The 23,022-nt window shown below is 38.5% G+C and overlaps 1 protein-coding gene across 2 annotated transcripts; it reads right to left on the reverse strand.

The window, feature by feature from the left end:
- Window positions 1-5,909: 5,909 nt before the first annotated feature.
- Window positions 5,910-23,019, reverse strand: INIP (INTS3 and NABP interacting protein). 2 transcript variants are annotated; one of them, XM_081941951.1, is made up of 5 exons: window positions 22,875-23,019; window positions 18,811-18,895; window positions 13,907-14,009; window positions 10,431-10,521; window positions 5,910-9,023 (listed from the first exon to the last, which is right to left on the reverse strand). In XM_081941951.1, exons 2-5 carry the CDS (start codon window positions 18,833-18,835, stop codon window positions 8,928-8,930), a joined length of 315 nt encoding a protein of 104 aa, XP_081798077.1. In that variant the 5' UTR covers window positions 18,836-18,895; window positions 22,875-23,019; the 3' UTR covers window positions 5,910-8,927. The 2 variants fall into 2 exon arrangements, with proteins under 2 accessions (XP_081798077.1, XP_081798076.1); XM_081941950.1 differs by lacking the exon at window positions 5,910-9,023 and adding an exon at window positions 9,030-9,388.
- Window positions 23,020-23,022: the final 3 nt, after the last annotated feature.

Consider the following 23,022-nt stretch of genomic DNA (forward strand, 5'->3'; position numbering starts at 1 on the left):
TAGGTTATTAATAAGCAATCAAATCATACTAGGAAACAAATAAACAATATAAATGTACAATATTTAAAGATACAAGCTACATGGTTATAGTCATGTGGGAAGAGATAGGTACTAGGAAGGATGAGAAGAAGAATAGTAATACAGTCTTAATAAATAATTTGACTGTTGTGGGAATTAGTTGATTAGTTGTTAATTAGTTGTTGAAAATCAGGTTGATCTTATGATCATCCCATTTTATGACCACTACAACTTATCTGGTATCATGGGCAGGCTCAATTAGGACTACCTGTATGGTTCTGAAGCTGATGGGCCCATTTCAAATGCTGGTATTAATCTCTAAAACCTGAAATGAGTTGGGAAGAGTAGCAGAAAGTCCATCGTCTCCTGTACATGTCTGCCTACCTTTTGCATATTGTGCCTGTTGAATGAAAACTGAAATAGCTAATGACCTTTCAGATAGCCACAGTCCACTAATGGCACAATTTTGCTAGAGAAGAACGTGGCATCAGGGGATAATTACTCTCTTGAGCACTGCTTTAAATGTTTCCTTTTAGGCTATATATAGCTCTCGTCTGATGCTATATTGTGCTCTGTTTTGTTATGCATTACACCGTTGGCCTTAAGGAGATTCTGTGTTGTAAACTAAAATATTGTGATGAATTTTTTGGTAAGCGATGTAAACACCTTCCTTTTAATGCGGCATGGATGCATTCAATAAAATGTATGCAGTAAACATCGGAAAAAGGAACCCAGTAAGATCAGCTGTCCCTTGTGTCACCATAAAAGATTGTGGTTTTTCCCCCCTGCTTGTTTATAGAAGTATTTTAAAAGCATTTTTCTTCCTTAGGCTTGCACTTATGCCAAGAAAAAAAAAATCTCAGAAGATTCAAATGTAAATAAATTACTTCATTGCTAAGAGCAAAGTTTTTAGTTTTAAGATAGGTAGGCCACAAAAACTGATAAAAGAAGCCTGGAGGAACTGTATAGAAAAGTAGTGTTGGAAATGACTTTAGAGTTAGTTTGGTCCAGTGTTGGCGACCCAACGACACATATGTACATGCCGTGTCAATTTTGGGTGACATGCTAGGCATTCAGACCAGGGGTTGCTGCTGGCTTTACTGCCGGTTCGGTGCATGCACAATTTGCTCCACACATGTGCACAGTTGCCCATAAATAAGTCTGCGCATGGCAGAACATTAAAAAAAAAAACATGCTGCCAGTTCCGGCAACCCAGGCCGGCAAACCACTACCGGTTTGGCTGAACCAGTCTGAACCGATAGGAATCCACCTCTGATTCAGACCCTCTGGTAGTCTTGAGAGGGCCCTGCACTTACACAATGTCTGGATTCTGTGAGAATGGGGTGTACTTCCCCGCTTTTTTTTCAGAGACTGCAAGGCCTTACAAGAGCATTTTCTGAAATTTCCAGGCTTCATGCAACCTGGAGCTGCTTTGGATAAACATTACAATTTTTTTTTTACAAATATGTAAATGCTTATTTATTAAATAACTAGCCTCTAACCCGGCATTGCCCAGGTATTTATTTATAGGGGGAAATATCTGGACCAAACATAGTTTTTAATGTTGGATTTTCCCCCTTACCAGATGGAGCCTCCTTGTGGAGTACTGTGAAGCCGTTACCATGGCAATTCCACTGCGCTTAACAGTAGAAGCCGGTACGGCACAACAGGCTGTATCTTAACAGAACGTACACTCCAAAAGGTTTTAGGGGTGTCTTACTTCCACAGTATTTTTCTACAGAGAGTAAGTCATCTGTGTACCAAGTTTGGTTGAAATTGCTTGAGGCATTCCAGAGTTATGCTGGAACATACACACACACAGCCGTTAATATACATATACGTATATTTGATGTGTGTGTGTGTGTGTGTGAGAGAGAGAGAGAGAGAGAGGGAGGGATGGAGGGAGAGGGAGAGATGCCAGAAGAGTTAAGGAAGGCATTTTCTGAATTTTCGACATGTCAAGCCCAAAATGTTTACAATCAGTGATATATTTGAAGCCTCTGCACCGAAAGCCTACCCAGTGCAGACTCTACCACAGCATTTCTGAGATTTGACCATCCAGCCTTCATTTACATACTTATAATAAACGAAAACTTGCTACTCTATTCCCCTGGTTGATAGCTCATAGTCAGAAAGCTCCTCCAGCGACTTGCCTTATTCTTAAGAACTGACTTGTATTTTTAAACTAATTGGTTTTTGTCTTACTCTCTGGGGCAAATGAGAATCAGTCTGTTACCCCTTCTTGGTGACAAGACTTGATATTTGACGAGTGTTATCAGAGTTCAGAGCAGAGCAGTGAAGCCCCCAGGTAGATGTTCCACTCCAAACTGGAGCTATTAACAAGAACATTTGGAGTTTGGCCATTAAACCAGCTGTGAGTTCATGTAGTCAAAGCTATACTACATGAGTTATTGCCTCCTTTTGCTACATTTTAGAATACAGCCTCTCATATATAAAACTAAAAGTGTTAGATGCATCCAAATCTTGTTACAGATTGAAATATATCATATATGGCCCAGTAGAACAAATTCATTCAAGTAACAAACAATTGAATGCGTACTCATCTTCTCAATTAAAAGAAACATAGAACTATAAGACTTTCATCGCTTCTTTAAAACTTAGAAGTAAGGAATCTAATATACAGGTAGTCCTCAACTTACGACCACATTTGAGCCCAAAATTTATGTTGCTAAGTGAGAAATTTGTTAAGTGAGTTTTTTATGACCTTTCTTGCCACAGTTGTTAAGTTAGTAAGTAAATCACTGCAGTTGTTAAGTGAATCTGGTTTCCCCATTGACTTAGCTGGTCAGAAATTTGCAAGAGAGGATCACATGCAACCGTCATAAATATGAATCAGTTGCTAAGCATCCAAATGTAAATCAATTGATCACAGGGATGCTGCAATGGTTGGAAGTGTGGAAAATGGTCATACGTCACTTTTTTCAGTGCCGTTGTAACTTTGAACAGTCACTAAGCAAACTGTTGTAAGTTGAGGACTACCTGTACTTTATAACTCTTGGTGATCATTCTCAAAGAAGCCCCAAAAGTGGTAATCACCAAGGTGAAAGGGATGTCCAATTTGGATCAATATGCAGCAGTTGGATACACAATGCTATAATCTTTCTGTTTGCTTTTTACACCCGTTTTATTGTCTCTCCTTTTCGCTTCCCCATAACTATCATATTTTAGGAAGAACAGTTTCAAGGATAGGAATTACTCTTGTTCCATCTTTCTCTCTCCTTTCCAGCTTTGCATTCCTTGCATTGATAGGCAAACCAAAATTAATCCTTTGCTGTTGATTTCTCCTCGTGGGACCATGTGTTTAACTGTACTGCCTGTATTTTTTCCTGCCACACAGCAATGCTTCATCCATGTACACGAGTGGCAATAATGAATAATCCAACAACAATTGGATAATCCAACAACAGTTCTTGATTAATGTATTCTATTTTATTTTTCTTTATGTATACTTAGAGTATATGCATCAAAGACAAATCCCTTGTGTCCAATTACACTTGGCCAATAAAGAATTCTCTTCTCTTCCCTCCCCTTCCCTTCCCTTCCCTTCTATTCCCTTCCCTTCCATTCCAGTGATGTACATGGATGAAGCATTGCTACACAACAGTTGGATTATTAGAAGAAATTATGCCAATGGACCAAAGAGATTGGCCAACCATTTGTCTGAAATTGCATAGGGTTTCCGGCTTGACCAAGGGGTTGGACTGGAAGACCTTCAAGGTCCCTTCCAACTCTGTTATTCTGTTGAATGAAAAGATTAAGAGATTCACTCTCTTGTTCTCTCTGAAAGTTGTATTTTCCCCCTCTTTTTCACCAACTTTGAATTGGATGCTGAATGATTCAGCCTATGCAGCTTCTTACTTTTGAATGCTTCCAAAAACACAAACATGAGTGACAAAGAAAAGGTAGGCTTCACTCCTGAATTCAGTCTAAGAAAAGGAAAGGACAGGGAAGAAAATAGAGGTTAAGCAATCCCAGAGAGAAATGTGAGGGGAGGAGAAACTTTGTAAAAGGCAATGACAATTCTGCAAATCTTATAAAAAAGAGGAAACAGAGGCAGATGGGGATCTAAAAATTAGCCTTCATCTAGTTCTAGTCCTTAAGCCAACTATTATGCCATCAAAAATATCTCATGGATTTATAAAAGGTAAGACTGTTTCCCACTTAGAGGCAGTTGTGGTCGAGTCCTGCTGACATTTGGATAGCCTATATAGTCCCCAGTATGCTCTTTAAATAACGTAACTCTTCCTGAGCACCTTTTTGATTTTTCCAATTCATATCTTCCACTCTGAAAAAGACGACTTGCTTCTAGCTCAGTGAGCCGAGAGGGCAGTGGCAGTTAATATACAAAGGTAATATTCCCTTCTCTCAGACAACTTCAAGGGCACCTTATGCACAGAGTCTCTGTAAGGGAGAATTCTCCACAAACCCCTTGCCCAATTCACAGCAATCCAGCTGTTGAATCTTGAGAAATAACTTTGATGAACTCTTTCAGTGCTCTTTCAGACGCAGGCCAGGTTGACATCATGAAAAGCCTCGGTGACCTGAGAGAAACTTTAGTGACAGCTTGTAAATGGCACAAACTACTAACACATTTAGCTTTATTAACCATCCAGGACAAAACCGCTCTTGAGAAACAACCTGAAACATACTACCTTTTCAGATAGTTTTTCTAAAAATAGAGAGCCCTCATGGATACGTTGCTTGTATTGGTCTAAGATAGGGCTATCTAAACTCGTGGCCCCACAGGCCGGATGCATCACATGCTGGCCACGCCCATGCCCGGTTTAGCGAAGGAGAAAAAAAGTTGATACGCCACATGACAACGCGGTAATGCAAGTTTGACATCCCTACCTAGCCTAAGACTATAATAAATCGACTCACTGGCTACAGCTCCTTGATATTGTAAAAGTAGCTGAGTTATATAGGGAAATTGAGGCTAGCTAGCACTTGCCTAAGTATTGTATTAACTTCCTTTTGATTTATTCATTTTTTAAATAAAACTTTAAAAAAAGGTAATTCCTCCAGTTTTGCAGGGCCTGATAGAGGTGCCTGCAGCACATTAAACTAGAAAATGTGTTGCTTTTTTTCAAGGATTATGCATCTCATCCATCTATTTTCAGCGTATAATGAAGCTGTTCACTATATTGATGTGTCATTAAATGTTTTTTTCTGCTCTGCTTCCGCTAAGATTTCCCCAAGGAAATAGTGTATTTTCAATCTACTACTGTATGTGGTAGAAAGACTGGGAGCTTTTGTTGTTGCTGTTATTGATCAAAATTACTCCTGTGGATTGATTATTTGATTCTTTCACAAGCATAGAAAGCAGAGTAAAAAGAGAAAGATAAGGTCAAAATACAGGAAGGGAGGAGATGGGAATTGAACTAAGTCAGGGGTGTCCAAACTTGGCAACTTTAAGACTTGTGGACTTCAGCCGGCTGGGGAATTCTGGGAGTTGAAGTCCACAAGTCTTAAAGTTGCCAAGTTTGGACACCCCTGAACTAAGTGATTCAGATTTGTTCTTATCCAATTGTTGAAAATTATGAGAAGATGTCTACAATAAGAGTTCCAAATTATTGAGAATACGTGGCTTCAAAACAAGAAGCAGCGCTTCTATCTTGGGTTGTGGGTTTTTTTTTTGAGGTGCCTCCGTTCGCCTTTACTGGGTACCCAGAAAATGAAAGGGCAGACCCCCCCAAAAAAACAGAAATAGAATAGAATAGAATAATAGAATAGAATACGAATAGAATTCTTTATTGGCCAAGTGTGATTGGATACAAAGAATTTGTCTTTGGTGCATAAGCTCTCAGTGTACAAAGAAAGCTGGTGATACATACTTAAAAAGCCTTTCCTCCATTTATTTTGTTTTAAACTTGCAAGACAGAAGGCGCGTGATTAAAAGATTAATAGAAAATGCAAAAGAGGAGCAAAGCAAATTAAAAGCCGAGTAGAGGCTTAACATTTATCATTTAAAAACAGCTCACAGTCAGGAGCAGAATGCCTGGGGAAATGAAAGAGGCAGTTGAAGAGAATATTCAATAAGCAGGTTACAGTTACCAAAATGGATCTCGGGAATCAGTGAATCTTAGATGAAGGAGGGAACTTTTTTTCATTTAAAAGACATTTTGATGAAAAAAAGAACATTTAAATTTGCTTACAGGTAGTCCTAGACTGACAACAGTCCATTTAGTGACCATTCAAAGTTACAATGGCACTGACTTATGGCTGTTTTTCACACCTACGACCATTGCATCATCCTCATGGTCACATGATCAAAATCCAGATGCTCGGCAACTGACTCACATTTATGACAGTTGCAGCGTCCCAGGGTCATGTGACTACCTTTTGCAACCTCCTGACAAGCAAAGCAAATGGGGAAGCCAGATTCACTTAACAACCATGTTACTAACCATTGATTCATTAGCAATTGTGGCAAGGAACATTGTAAAATGGGATAAAACTCACTTAACTGTCTCATTTAGCAACAGTAATGTTGGGCGTAAGTTAAGGACTACCTATATTTATTTAATTATATGTCATATTTCTTAACCACCCGTTTCCCTCGGATAAAAGTGGTGAATCTTTAAGGAATTATTTCTCCTGCCATCTCTGCGGAAGTCACATTCTAGAAGAGCTGCCAGTTAGCCAAGAACTTCCCTTCACCCAAAGTGGAGGATTTTATTTTTGCTTTTAGCACATCAGCGCTTTTCATGGTACAGATTCAGCCCTCTGGTAATTTTGCATTCCAAGGAACATCCACTCAGCTGCGGATTTTTCCATCAATTTCCTACTTAAAGTTGTCTGCCCTGATATGCATTTTCACTGCAATTTCCCCTCCTAAAGTATTTCAGTTTGTTTTTCCATTGAATTGTACAGCTTATAGTAAAGGTGGGAAAACATCTGAAGCGATTTATCTTGGTCTGATTTTTTTACAACTCAAAAACCTGGCATTTTAACAAGGGTGTGTAGACTTTCTATATCCATTTTATGCACTGGCTTGTAATAAACATTAACTGGATCACTTTTACAATTAGCATGATTATTATTGAAATCTGCATTTTAAAAGGCGTGTTTATATCCACTGTAATATTGTGTAGTAATTCACTTAGTGAATTGTATGCTGCCTCAGTCAGAGTAATTTTAGGTGGTTACATCTAAGTACTCTGTGGGAAGTTTTCTCCATCATCTCCACTAACAAGTATAATCAAGAACTATACAGTAATTTGGGGAAGAAAACTTCATAAATTATAATTGGAACTGTCTTTATTCAGACTACTGGAATATTTAGCATTAGAAAACTCAAAACAGTATAAATGCTCTCAACAAATTACATTGGGATTTCTTAGGAAGCAAATTTAATCAAAATTCCCCATGCCAAAGAATGATAAAATTCTGTTAAATTCATAGTCAGGCTGGCTTATTCTGTAAAACCGGTGAGGCTTCTGAGATATTAACTACCCAGCTTATACATCAGGGTTTCCCAAACTGTAAATTGCACCTTTCTTGGGGAGATGCAGAGTCCAAGGCAGGTGTGAAGAAGTTTTTAGTTACATTGTTACAATAAACCCACCTTTCCCAACTTTTCATTGTATTGTTTTCCTTGTCAATTTGGAGGTGTGTATATTAAGATTACACGAAAGGCAGAAGTGATGACAAAACATTTAGGAATCATTGGTGTACAAATGTATGCTACTAGACTAAGAACGGCCACACATTCACTTGAGTGTGCCTGTTAATCAACACTTTTGGTAATAGTTGTTTCCACTTATAGCCGAGGAAACAGCAGGCACTTCAATAATAGCACATCTGTCCCTTGGCTCCCTTGAATCTACTTCTGATCGCTGTCGTCCATTGCTGGCAGCACATCTAGAAGGGGAGATGCTGGAAAGGCAAGGAGCTAGATAAGATAAATGTAGTCCTAACTTTGTGTATAACAAACAAATGTTCGTGAGAAAACAGATGTGAGAAAACTATACCAGAATGTCTCCCGTGTATGATTTACTGGTTTTTTCCCCCCTTAAGAGCTACATGATAAGCGAGAATTCAGCAGGTAGCATTTGCTCCAACTGCTAAGACCATCTGTCCATTTGGAAGTCTCAATCTTGTTTGCGCATGAAGATTTCCTCCGTGGAAGAAAAAGAAGAGAGACAAATGCCAGATTCTGATTATGAGACTCACACAAATGAGACACTGCCAACCGCCAGTTATATATAATTAGATGAATATTGTCCTAAAATATGTACTTTCAAACTTCATCTTTTGAAACGTCCCTGGCAATCACACTATCAGAACTTCATGAGACGAAGCCATCTTGGTTTGGGAAATCGTATATTCTTTTTGCACCTATCTTTCTGTTGTGATTGTTTACTTTTCCAGGTGATTCTGTCTTATGGCGGAAGCCCTTGAAAAGAGTTCAACTAACCAGTTATGTTAAAATGAACATTACATTTATTTGAAACATTTGTCCCATGCATGTGGTTATTTCTCATTTGCAAACTCCAACATTCTACTTTTCACGGTATTAGCAACTGTTAAAATTCACCAGTAAAATTTATGCATAACCGATTTAATAAATGGGTAGTAAGAGTTATAGATCTTTCTGTTGCGGAGACAATGTACTTCCTTCCCCCCTTCATTTTCTGATTTAAAGACTTATTCACGTGTACTAGAAAATGAAAACAGGTTCTTTATACAATACATATGTAATAGGAGAATAAAAGCAGCGTATTTCCAGAATACATTTTATGTTGTCTCCCAAAACCAAAATATTGGGAATTCAAAATCAAAACCATTTTGAACAATTCTCAGTTCTTCTTTTCACAAATGATTGCCTGAAAGTTGAAAAAGCAGCTTAGATGAATCCAGATATTTTCTGTTTCATGATTTTTCTCTTACTCTACATCTAGCCGTGGTAATACAGGCAGAATGAGATTCCCAAAGGCTGAATCTTGTGTTATAAAGTATCCTGAAGAATGGGCATGAGCGTGCTGGAAAAGGAATAGACACACCTGTTTGAAAATTATACACATAAGGCAAATAAAAGCAAATCCCATCCCCACTGCCACCCCAGCTAAAGAAGCCCACCAAACTCTTTCAAAATGATTCAGCTCAAAATTTCAGTGCCCAAAAGCTTTCACACACACACACACACACACACACTTTCATTGTTTTGATATCAAAGTCAGCCAAGGCCTAGTAAAAGTCAGAATTGGTCGTTTAAATCTGACAGGGATTTTCCTCAAAGGCCGTTAGTCTATTTGCTAATGAAATTCTTTAGGAGCATTTGGGCTGAGTCAGGCTCCCAATATAGCTTGAATTCCAGCTGATTTCCAGCAGATACACATGTGCACATCTAAAATAAATAAAAAATAACATGACACAGGATGAGCAGACTCTAATTTCAGCACCAAAAATCAAATCAGAGCATTCATTTTGTATTTAAGCAGTTTCTAAGCCATGATGGTCCAACTTCTGGTTTGACTGAATGAAGAGGCATTGTCTTGGGCTACATATAAAATATACACTATAGTTAATGTATATAAACAACACACTTGCTTTCTTGTATCTTTTTATTATCTTGTGGGGCCACATTACTACCTGTCCAGGGCCACAATGTGGCTCATTAGCCATGGGTTGGACATGCCTGCTTGAGGCTTTTATGAGGAACATGAATTTTAATTCTAAAAATAATTCAATTGTGCCCATCGAAGAGTGAAACATGCACTGTTGGAAAATCTGATTCTCTCCTTTGTGTCTTTTCCCTTATCTTCCTCTCTGAAATCTGCTGTGGAAGATTAACTCTGTGGTGCACAAAGCAGGACTGTGAGGGAGAGGAGAAGGGGAGTTTTCTGATTCACAATCAGAAATGCATCATACAATATTGAATGTAGCCCACACTTTTCAAGGCATGGGATGAACAGATTGTGATTTGATTTTTAAGCTTATGTTTTGGCCTGTTTGTTTCTTCTGGATGTGCACAAGCAAGTCACACACATGAGCTAAGCATTATTCCTATGGTTGGGATATTGCAAAGGATATTGTGCCCAAGCACAGATATAGCACTTAGACTAGTTTACCATTTTTAAAAAGATCACACAATCATTTCAGAGAAATTGAAACAGGAATTGCAATGAATGTCTGAAGATGGGTTGGGTGCAAAAGACTGAAAGATGACTATGAACCTCAGAAGATTGTGGTTAACATCCCAAATTAGTGATGCGTTTTGTTAAACAATGTCCAGTAATTCCCAACGGAGGAAGAATCTCAATGGAAGAGACTATTAAGAGAAATGTAGGAATATTTCCCCCCTAAATTCTCCCTGACCTTCACTATCAAAACCACCCATCTCTATGAAGCTGCAAGCCTTTGGCTCAGCACTGGCCAGAAGAACATACCTGTAAAGCAGCCTTCTGCTGCGCTGCTATGTGCTGCTGCTCGGCGTGATCCCGAAAATCCTTGTTAAGTGAGGATCTAGCCAAAGAGATGCTGTAAATAACAGAAGGAGGGAAAGAGCCACATCACACCAAAGCAGTAGAGATGAGAAAGAGCTACAGGATCAATGCAAAAGTTGGTGGGGCAGGTATCCCAGAGTCAAAACTTTCATGGTTGTTTCTTTTCTTAAAAGAGAAGATTTGAGGAGAACTCTAATGTGCTCAGAACCACAAAGTCAAATGGGATGATCTGTTCTTGCTCTGGAAAGATGTGCTCCATTAAATGGCATTCCAGCTCAAACATAAAGAAGAACCACATCTGGCTATAAATCAAAAACAAGTCAGCTGGAAGACATGTGAATCCCACCCTCTCCTCTCCCCAATGCTACAAGTTTTTCCTTTCTCACAGTGCCACCCAGTGCCTTGCCCAAGTACCTGAATAAAAGAATAGCATTTAACCAGCAGCCCTCAGACTTCTTGATGGGGAGTTCATACATTGGGTAGAGTGCCTGCCAAACCCTCTTCGCAGGAAAAGATTTTCCCCTTGAGACAGGGTCCCAGCAAGGCCTCTTGGTAACCAGCCTGCTGATATGTCGCAGAACAAAAACATGTGACTGTACTAACACAATCCTATTAAATTTTTAATTTAACCTTAATGCCAAAAAGGAAAGCAAGCTATTTAAGTGTTGCTTTTTGTTTCTCCTCTGAGCCACTTAATATTATCGTGATAAAGTTTAACACCCCAGAGAGGAAGCAAAGAAAGACTACACCATTTTTATCAAAGACCATTATTTTTGTTATGGAAAAAGTTGCAGAGAAAGACTACTTATACTAACTCTATGGGAGCCTGAGACAAGGAAAACACAATCCAAAGTACGTGTGTTCACTAAGGAGAATTAACACAATAAACAGAGTGCAGGCTAACAACCCTGCTCCACTTATTCTGAAAACTGGATAGCTAACAAAGATTTTTTTAAAAAATAAAAATCTTTCAATTATGAGCTATTTTTGGAGTTAATGCTCTGAGAAACAGACTATATTTGGGTCAAAATTCAAAGTTCAGAAATCCAATCCAATGCAGCATGCTTCATCAAGACGTTAAACACATTACATAAAAAAGGAAGATTTTTTTAAAAAACTGTTTTACAACAGCTTCATTTTTTCCTACTTCGTAAAAGAGTTCTCAATTTGGACTTTGTCCTTATGAAAGGCATTAGACAAAAACAGACACCATATAGCTAAAATACATAGTTCTGACAGGTCCTAGATTAACAATATTGAGGTTCTTTCATAGAGGTTTGATAAACTGATGCTTCAAGCCCTCAGCTTATATTGTCTTGTGTATAAGTAATATATACAAATAAATAAAAATAAATAAAATAAAATAAGTAAAAAATAAATTAAAAGGGGTGCGGTGGCTCAGTGGCAAAGACGCTGAGAAGTCGGCAGTTCAGTGGTTCGAATCCCTAGCACCACCGTAACGTAGTGAGTTCCCGTTACTAGTCCCAGCTTCTGCCAACCTAGGAGTTCAAAAGCACATAAAAATGCAAGTAGAAAAATAGGGACCACATTTGGTGGGAAGGTAACAGCGTTCTGTGCGCCCTTGGCGTTTAGCCATGCCAGCCACATGACCATGGAGATCTCTTTGGACAGTGCTGGCACTTTGGCTTTGCAACAGAGATGAGCACCGCCCCCTAGAGTTGGGAACGACTAGCATGCTTTTGAGAGAGGAACCTTTGCATTTATCTTTTATAAGTAATGTCAGGAAAATGTGGAGCCGTTAAAAAAAAGCATATCTCAATCATATGAATGTAGAAAGCAGAAGAGAGAAACTGAAAACAGCTCCTTGATTCGATTAGGTACAGGTAATCCTCTATTTACCACCATTCATTTATTGACTGTTTGAAGTTACAACAGCACTGAAAAATCTACAACAGAATCTCACGCTTATGATTGTTGCAGCACCACTAACGTCACATAATCAAAATTTGCTTTGGCAACCAGCACATATTTATGAAAGCTGATAAGCATCCTGGAGGTTATGGGATCGCCATTTGCTATTTTCTTAGCTGGCTTTGGACAAGCAAAGTCAAAAGGGGAAGTCGGATTCACTAAAACGACTACGAGATTCACGTAACAACCATGGCAAAAAAGGTGGGAAAATTGGGTGTGATTAACGGTAACAACTGTCTTGCTTAGCAATGGAAATTCTGATCTCAATTGTGGTTGTAGGTTGAGGCTTACTTGTATAAACTAAAGCTGAGGGAATTGACAGGCTTTCAAAATTTGGTTACAATACCTGAATCTCATTAATGTACATAAAAGGCTCCTAGCAACTCCTGTTCATTAGTTATTTCCAAGTAGATCCTGCTTCCTTTTCAATCTGGGGATAATTTGCATATAAAATACTTGACATACTTTGCAATCTTGGATTGAAAAGATATGTATTTTATATGCAAATTTTCTACCACAAAATATATCTAAGATGTACCTCAATCACTATTTAAGACAGAGTTTAATGCATAGGTTATCTCTGATCACATCTGTGAGGTGAAAGTGGGTGTTTTGTAAATTGTGTATGTATATATCTTTGTGTGCGTGTGTGTGTGTGTGTGTGTGTGTGTGTATGCGCTCAAACATAAAAAGTAAAATTTCAAAATGTTTCAAATATTTTCCTCCTCTGTTGGAAAGGACAAAGATGAGAATTGGAAAATACAGGTGGTTCTCAACTTCTAAGCACCATGGAGCCCAAAATTTATGTTGCTAAATGAGAAATTTGTTCAGTGAGTTGTGCCCCATTTGTTAAGTGAATCACTGCAGTTATTAAATTGTTAACCTGGTTGTTAAGTGAATCTGGTTTCCTGACTGACTTTGTTTCTCAGAAGGTTGCAAAAGGTGATCGCAGGACCCCGGGACACTGCAACTGTTATTAATGTGAGTCAGTTGTCAGGCATCCAAATGTAAATAATGTCACCGTGTGGAAGCTGCAATGGTCATTTTCTTCAGTGCTTTTGTAACTTCAAACAGTCACTAAGCAAACTGTTGTAAGTAGAGGACTACCTGTACAAGCTCAGTATACATTTAGTGGCTTGTTAGAAGCAATCTGTTCCCAATTCTTACAGTGGTTTCTTTCTTTCTTTTTCTTTCTTTCTTTCTTTCTCTTTCTTTCTTTCTTTCTTTCTTTCTTTCTCTCTCCCTCCCCCTCCCTCCCTCCCTCCCTCTCTCTCTCTCTCTCTGTGTGTATGTGTGTTGTATTTGTGCTGATATATATATATATATATATATATATATATATATATATATATATATATATATATATATATATATATATATATATATATATATATATATATATATATATAAAAATTTCTCCCTATTTACCACTATGATCGGAAGCTATGAGCATGTGGTGCAGAGACAAGATTTTGAGCATAACCTACTTGGCTCCAGGGTGATTAGTAGAAGACTGGTTTTGCATCAGAAGTTTTCTCTTTTCCTTGTCTAGTTCAGCCAAGATTGCAACCCTGTTTTTATTCTGAAAGCCTGGGGGAAAAATAGAGGAATGTAAATGTCGGAATAGTGTGTTCTTTCTTTTAACCTCTCAATAAACTTCACCTTCTTAAAACTTTTCCAAAGTGATCTTTCAGAAAGAAAACATGAACATATTCCTCTTGAAAGTAAACATCCCAGATACTTACCGGCAGTCCTAGACTTACGACCACAATTGAGCCCAGAGTTTTTGTTGCTAAGTGAGACATTTGTTAAGTGAGTTTTGGCCTATTTTATGACTTTTCTTGCCACATTTGTTAAATGAATTTTGCTTCCCCATTGAATTCACTAAATGAACTGTTGTAAGTTGAGGACTACCTGTATTTATTACAGGTAGTCCTTGACTTACGACTACAATTGGGACCAGAACATCCATCACTAAGCAATGCGTTTAAGTGAGTTTTGACTAATTTTTCACCTTTTTTGCCATGGTCATTAAGGGAATCACACAGTCATTAAGTGAATCCAGCTTTCCTCATTGCCTTTGCTTGCCAGAAGCCCCCAGAGAAGGTCCCAAACCTGATCCCAAGAGTCTGCAAATGTCGTAAATACATGGCAGGTGCCAAGTGCCCAAATTCTGATCACATGATTTTGGGGATGCTGTGATGTTTGTCTGTGGAAAGTAGGATCATAAGTCACTTTTTACAGCACCGTTAACAGTAACCTTCAACGGTGGTTAAATGAATGGTCATAAGTGGAGGACTACCTGCATCTAACCCAATTAAGGAGTACAGGCAGTCCTCTACTTACAACCACAATTGGGCCCAAAATTTCTGTTGCTAAGTGAGACATCTGTTAAGTGAGTTTTGCCCCATTTCACCACCTTTCTTGCCACCACTGTTAAGTGAATCACTGCACTTGTTAAGATAGTAACCTTGTTGTTAACTGAATCTGGCTTCCCCATTGACTTGGCTTGTCAGAGCGTTAACAAAAGGTGATCACACGACTTTGGGACGTAGCAACCGTCACAAATATGAGCCATTTGCCAAGCATCTGAATTTTGATCACATGACCATGGGGATGCCGCAGAGATCGTAACTGTGAAAAATGGTCATAAGTCACATGTCAGGGTTCCAGGTAACACCCCCAAAGAAAGAAGACTCTGAAGCTTGAAGTTCCATTTTATTAAAGATGTCATATTGGTACAACTGGGAAAACCCAAATCTGAAAACTTCCAAGTTTTCTCCACCCAAAGAAAGTCAAAGATCCAATCCCTGCACCCACAAGTCCATCACATAGTCCAATCATTTCAACATCCCAACTGGAGACGATCCCCACTCACTCCCATCCAGGTGCAGGCTGAGTGTCCTTGACTCCCATACAAAAGAATGTTGTTATGGCTAATCCTCCACCACTCCTTGTAATCCCCCCTCCCATTTTCCCAGGCACTAAATGTGGCAGCCCTGAAGCTCCAACAAAAAAGATGGCTTCCGGGGCTGACACCACATTTTTCAGTGCCATTGTAACATTGAACGTTCACTAAATGAACTGTTGTAAGTCTAGAACTACCTGTAGTAGTTTTCAGTTTCTCTTCCTTTGGATTTCTACATTTCCTAGGGCTGAGATACCTTTTCCTTTAATGTTCTCGTGACAAATGTCACTTCAAATAGTCCTTAAGTGATTGGTCATAAGTCAAGGACTACCTTTTCTCCTCTCCTTACTTATACCATTAAATAGCGTCTTAGTAAAACGAAACACAAAAGAAGTTTGAGTTTGGTTGCTCTTAGAAGTCATTTTCAGAATTGCATCTGTACTACAACATTACGTCCCTCGGCTGGGAACACCTGTGCACGAAGTTTCTCAGCAATGCAACCCTAGAGAGAGAGACTATACCTTTTATAATGGTTTAATTGTGCTTTTTGGAATTGCAATCAACAAGCCAATTATCTTTCGCTTTCTAAGGACACATTGTCCCATAATGTTCGGTAATAATTAAGGAAAATTCATTTTACTCATTAAAGTTCTTTTGAATTATTAAAATATGGTATTTTACTTGCCTTTAATAGTGACAGTGGCATAGAGAGACACCTGCGATACAGAGTGATTTATGAATAGGGAGTCCTGGGAGAAATCCATACTTAGAGACTAATGGTTGCCCTTTGGTTTAAGGCTTTGGAACAATGATTTAATGATAAATAAAACTGTGTCTGAAAACTTTTCCCAAGAGAACTATCGCTTTGTGAAGACCAATTTGAAAACTCTGTAATAAGATCAGATAATTGAATGAGTCAATTTTAAAGGACATGGTACAAAAAAAAAAAACATTTAGGAAAAAAATGTGCTGCCATATTATTTTGTTGCAGCAAAAACTGCCTATAAATCATTCCAATAAAAAAACCTTACATATAATATATTCAATGCATATTAAAGAAAATTAACTTCACCCAATTTATGACAGCGAAGATGAAAGGTAAAAGTCAATTCACATGTTCAGAAAATTTGTAAGAAAACAGTTCTAGGACTGTAGGATTTTCTTACCAAATTAAATAATACTTTCTTTTCAACTTACCACAGCAAGAAAGAGCACTGTCCTTGTGATGGCGAACCAATGGCAAGCGTGCCACAGGTGGCACACAGAGCCCTCTCTGTGGGCACGCAAGCCATCGCCCCAGCTCAGCTCCATTGCGCATGTGCATGTGCCACCCGCCAGCCAGCTGGTGTTTAGGTCTCTGCCACGCATGCACAAGATCGGGGTGCATGTGAGAGATGTGCAGAGGGGTGGGGCACATGTGGGAGGTCATGCGCATGCATGGGGGTCACACGTGCATGCGTGGGGGTGGGGCGCATGTGGGGGTGTCGCACTCACACTGATTTATGGCTTTTGGCAGTGATGACAAAAAGGTTAGCCATCACTGATATAGAATAATTGGATAAATAGGATAAGTACGTGAAAGTTTATAACTTAGGGGTGGTGGATGAAGGATATATTATTTTGGCAATCTAAAGCTGCAGGGTGGTGATGTCATACGAATATGTAGACTAGTTTTTCAGAATTTGTTTGAGATAATTATTTTTTCTGGAGTTGGGTAAAGGGTAAGGCTTAGCAGCTCTATTTTTAAGGCTCCTATTTTCCGATTTCAGAAAATCAGAAAAGCTTTTGCACAACTCCATCTGTTGTACTAGCCCTTCAGTCTCTCATGCTCTCGTTACTTCATATATTGACTATTGCAACATGCTATATGTGAGGCGGTCCTTGAAGACCACTTAGAACAGGGGTGTCAAACTCAAGGGCTGGGGGTCGGTTCTGGTCCGCAGGGACACCCTGGAAACAACAAACAACCAGCCCACAGTGGCAGAACGCTGAGGCCACCAAAGGCACCCCCAACACAAGTGACATCGAGCTGGCCTCATCCACTCTGCCCGCCCCTCCCCCCAGGCCAAACACAACTCTGATGCGACCCACAATGAAATTGAGTTTGACACCCCTGACTTAGAAGCTTTGAGTGGACAAGAATGCAGACATGAGGGCAGCATCGGGCATGGCTCAAAGGCATAGGGCTCAGTTATTTGACACACCATTTATCGCCAATAGTGCCCAGCCAATAAGAACTGACATGACTTGGTGCAGTTTGGGTCCTTCAATTAAGAAGTTACATGTTTTGGGATGCTAGGACTATGGCTTCCTTATTGCAATGTCTGGGATATGGTGCTTCAGAAGGGCTTCAGAGACCTGGATGTCCTAGCTAAGGTGGTTGAGACCCCTTCTTGAATAAGGCTGTATGAGTTTTGATGTTTTGATTGGAATCACCATCCATCTTGTTCTCTAACTTTTCTATTTTCTATTGTATTTTTGTTCAGTTTTGTTTATGCTGCAAAGTCAGCCTGGAGTCTAAATCAAATCACTAAAATCAGGTATCAATTTTTGGTGTTATTTAAGCGGGAGTAATCCCAGATCTCAAAGTGAATTCAAAAAAAGGGATGCCAAGAAATTCCTATTAATTGTCCATTCCTGTCACAATACAGCTTGTCCTTGACCAATTGAGCCCAAAATGTATATTGCTGAGAAATTTGTTAAATGGGTTTTGCCCCATTTTATGACTTTTCTTGCCACATTTGTTAAGTGAATCATTGCAGTTATTAAATTAGTAACATGGTTGTTAATTGAAGCTGGTTTCCCCATTGATTATGCTTGTCAGAAGGTTGCAAAAGATGATCACATGGCCCCAGGACACTGCAATAAATGTGAGTCAGTTGTCCAAATGTACATCACATGGCCATGGGGATGCTGCAACGGTCATAAGTGTGAAAAATGGTCATAAGTCATTTTAGTGCCATTGTAACGTCAAAAGGTCATTAAAGAAACTGTTATAAATCAAGGACTAAAAGGTAAAGGTTCCCCTCCCACATATGTGCTAGTTGTTCCCCACTCTAGGGGGCAGTGCTCATCTCTGTTTCAAAGACTTCTCCGTGGTCATGTGGCCGGCATGACTAAACGCCAAAGGCGCACAGAACGCTGTTACCTTCTCACCAAAGGTGGTTCCTATTTTTCTATTTGCATTTTTACATGCTTTCAAACTGCTAGGTTGGCAGAAGTTGGGACAAGTAACAGGAGTTCACTCTGTTACGCAGCGCTGGGGATTCGAACAGCCGAACTGCTGACTTTTCGGATCAACAAGCTACTCAGTGTCTTAGCCACTGAACCACAGCGTATATTAATACTACATGAATAGTTTTGGTATGAAGCTGAGATTGTTTGTTTGTTTGAATGTTAATCCACACAGAAGCTCAGGGGGAAAACATTCTGTCTGCAATAGTCCCAGAGAAATAAGACAGGATTATCAGAATTAACTTTTACCTTGTCCAGAAGGGTTTGATGTCATCTTCCTTGTTTCCCCCTTAAATTTCTGAAAAGCAGCTACAATTTGTATTTACACCAAGATCTATAACAATGGACACAAAGGTACATTTAATCATGAAGGCATGCAACTCTATAATTATTGATATGGCATAATACAGAATTTTGCTTTCTAGAAAGTTCCCGGTTTCAAATATTTTGAAAAACACTACTATTCTATGGCATACATACATCGTGATTTCCTATTATATTAAGGCAAAGTAAATGGCTAAAATAAAATCAAGGTTTGTTTCAGATAAGGTCAGTGATTAATGAAGTGTAGTCCAGAAAAAAATAAACAAATGTAGAATTAGTAAACTGAGCACACATTTAGTCTTAAATAAATCATGGGCATGGGTTTTACATTTGAATTGTTTGAAGAGACATAAGAAATAGTTGAGTTTACAAACATCAGTTGTAATTAAGAAAATCTGAATTTCTTATTAGATTTTGTCCCGGATAGTGGACTTACTGTTGGTTGAATTAGTTTGGACATTTATTCATGCACAAAGTAACCTCCAGATTTAATAGATAACTCTCCTCCCTTCAGATTGGGCATGGGTTCTATTTGGAATGCAGTCACACTATTTATTATATCTGTATTTTTAACAAATAAAGTTCCAGTAGCTTTCCCACATTTTTCTTAGCTGAATTTAAATATTTTCATTGATTGTTAAGCGTAATGGGTTATGAGAAGAACCTTGGGACACAGAAGGAAGAGCCAGAATCTAGTCCAGTGTCCTCAACCTTTCTGGCTTGGCGGTCTGTCGGGGAGTGGATAGTTCCCTGCGAGTGGCAGATATGCACACATGCTACTTGTGCGGAGGGAGCTTCATCTGTGAGTGCAAGTAGCCACCACTCATGTGATGGGAGCTTCACACACAGGCGCAAGTGGCTGCCGTTCACGTAAGGGTAACTTGTGTGGCCCAGTTCCAAACAGGACGTGGCCCGGTAATGGGCTTCAGTCCAGGGGTTGGGAACCTCTGGCCTAGAGAACACCATGATAAAAGAAATCTGAATCCAAAGTAGTGATGTTTCTGTGGAACATAAGGGTAGGGAAGGGAAGATCCACTTTCAGACTTGCAAGATTCTATTACTCTAGCTTTACAATAAGAATAGAATTCTTGGTTTTGGTTTCCTGGTGTGAACTACTTTGAGGGCTGACATTAAGCCACTTGGCACTCCAAATATCCAGGCTTAGTAGTTTGTCATCTATTTTACAAGAAATACGGAACTTGATCAATCATGTCTATAATAAATATATAATGAACTATATGTTAGCATTAAGTCTATGCATTCATCAATGGGTCATTGTTTAACTGAGAAAGAGTTCTCAGCAAGGTGGCACAAACGTGGACCCACTGATTTTCCATTTGGATAATCAAGACTTTATTTCACATTTAATATTGCTAACATTAATCTTCATCCGATTTTTGAGTTTCATATATTGTACTGCTGGTTTCACTTCGAAGACAGAATCTCTTAAAGATAATAAAATTCCAGGTAGCCCTGACACTGCTACACATTTCTTAATTGTATATACTGCCAAGGAAATGCTAAAGGTAACTCATAGTCAGAATGTAGACTCTATTAAAATAACTACTAGGAATCAATTGATTTAAACTATTGATCCCTCTGGGGTCAGGCATTCCCCACATTCCCTTTCAAATTAGGATTATTCCACAATATTAATGTCTCATGGCCTGACTTCAAAATAAGAGAAAGGCATTTATCAAAGATTCATGATGCAGAAGCCAGTTAAATTTAAGTGTCGCATGAGGAAAATTAGATCTTAATTTGATTTTTATTCTTATCTATCTCATGAGCTTACGAGAGCTTTCTTTTTAAATTCATCATGAACCAACATTTACTTATTCCAACATAACTACTTTTACTTACACGTTAAACATGAAAATATGTAGGTGGCATACTAATAGAAACAAGTGGTAAATCATGATCATAATCATAAATACAACCATCATAAATCATAAGATACAACACTCAGTGATAGTCATAGGATACTAAATAAGCTAGATATTCTGCGAACCCATAGGTCTCAGGCAGAACATTATCTTTTATTTATGCTAAGGTATCACACATCTCTACGGCAGCATTGGAAAGATAAATGTGTTGATTGGCTTGAAAAAAGATACAATTAGAAAGAGAAAGGAACAAAGTATAAAACAAATAACTCAGATGGCACATTATTAAATCAGGGCGAGGGGAAATAAGAAAATATGAAAATGTAAATATGCAGGCGGAAAAATGATATGAATTGACAAATGTTAAATAGCAATTCTAAGAATGTATATTTAAGAATGAATTTGAAAGGAAAAATAAAAAAAACTTTTTTTACATAAAAAAGAAAGATAAATGTATGACCCCTTTCACTCAGTGGATGAGAATATTTGTAGCTCAGGGTTGATCTGTGGGGTCCTTGGTGCTCTCTGACCTTGGTTGTTTTCTCTCAGATGTTCATGACCAAAGTAGACATGATTATACTTGCCACCTATGGATAGATTGCCCATAGACATGGATTTTGTATAGATAAATATAATGAAACATGGGACTCACTTATGCAAAATATATTAGGTTAAAAAATTCTAATATAAATGTATTAATATATATATCTTGAATAATAATAGCTTTAGATGAGTATATGTAGAATTGCAATTATTTAGTGTTAAAATGATATGCTTTTTCCCTTTGTTGTATTTTTCTATTTTTTTAAAAGCAGCTTTTCTTTGACAATGTGTGTTATTTTATCATAATTCTCTTTTTGCTTTTTTGGTCGTTATTCTAAAAGAAATAAAAATAAATACCATTATGCTAAAGAATAGTAAACAAAGGCAGTCCAGAAATGGCAATTTGTTATAAAATCTTCAAGTCAAAGGTATTCCCAGCATATTTACATGTCAATAAAAAGCCATCAGGATTTTTTTTTTTCTTTTTCATTCTGTCACTCATGGATTCAATAACTCAGAAACCTATCCAGGAATCCAATTTGAATACAGGTAGTCCTCAACTTACAACAGTTCATTTAGTGACCATTCAAAGTTACAATGGCACTGAAAAAAGGGGTGTATGACCATTTTTTCACATTTATCACCATTGCAGCATCCCTGTCATAAACATGATCAAAATTCAGACACTTGGCAAGTATTTCGTATTTATGACGGTTGCACTGTCCTGGGATCATGCAATCTTCTTTTTAGACCTTCTGACAAGTAAAGTCAATGTGGAAACCAGATTCCAATTGCAGTGATTCACTTAACAACTGTGGCAAGAAATGTCGTAAAACAGAACAAAACTCACTTAATGAAAGTTTCACTTAGCAACAGAAATCTTGGGCTCAATAGGGGCGTCCATAAGTGCACCAGCGTCCCTGTCCGAATGTCCCCATTTATTTGTCCCCATTTCCTGTATACTTATTCATGTTTATTCTTATTCCTGTTATCTTGAACATGAGTGACAAACAAACAAACTAATTAACTAACTAAATAAAGTAAGTCCAGGAGTACATGTACGTATTAGTCAATGCTGACAAAGAAAGGGAAACGCTAGGAGAACCTGAAAGATACCTGCATATTTCTTTCTATCAGGTATCTTATGGCCCCATTTATTAGAATAATAAAAAAGTAAGTTTTAAAAAATTATTATTTATATTATTCCAATGTATTTATTTATGTTAAAATAAAAAGGGCGCTTGCCATCTTTTGCAGAGGCAGATTTCTTTCAAGATGCAACATCGATCAGCAAAGGTTTTCAAAGCGATTTATCTAAATCAATCTATTCCTCCGCGGCTGGCATTTTTTACACTTGCCAACTCTCCTCTCTCCTTTTTTTGCATCCCAAACTCTCCATCTTCTATGGCCCTGGAGCAGAAGTGTCTGGGTCTTCCTTTCCTTTGAGCCTGATGGGCTTTTTAAAATACCACAATAAAGATGGGGAGGGGTTGATAATGAAAAATAATACAAATGCCCAGTTTAGTCAAAATACATGACGGCTACGACGCCCATTCTCACCGCTTATGCTGCTGAGCCATTGTCCACTTCTCACGTCGTGGTAGATTCTACACCCACCCCCCTCCACCTGCCCAGATGGATTCTCCTGCCGCCTCCCCGTTTAGAATCTTCCCTCCGGACCGGATTTCCCAATGACTGCGCGAGCTCC

The sequence above is a fragment of the Natrix helvetica genome (genome assembly GCF_964273705.1).
Source record: "Natrix helvetica genome assembly, chromosome: 2".
Classification (NCBI taxonomy): Eukaryota; Metazoa; Chordata; class Lepidosauria; order Squamata; family Natricidae; genus Natrix; species Natrix helvetica.

Coding starts and splice junctions, on each gene's coding strand:
- INIP (XM_081941950.1), bottom strand. CDS start 18,835: ATGACATCAAACCCTTCTGGACAAG. Junction 14,010..18,810: donor ATCAAACCCTTCTGGACAAG/GTAAAAGTTAAT, acceptor TTTTTCCCCCAG/GCTTTCAGAATAAAAACAGG. Junction 9,389..10,430: donor AGCAGAAGGCTGCTTTACAG/GTATGTTCTTCT, acceptor TATTTATTTTAG/ATGTGCACATGTGTATCTGC.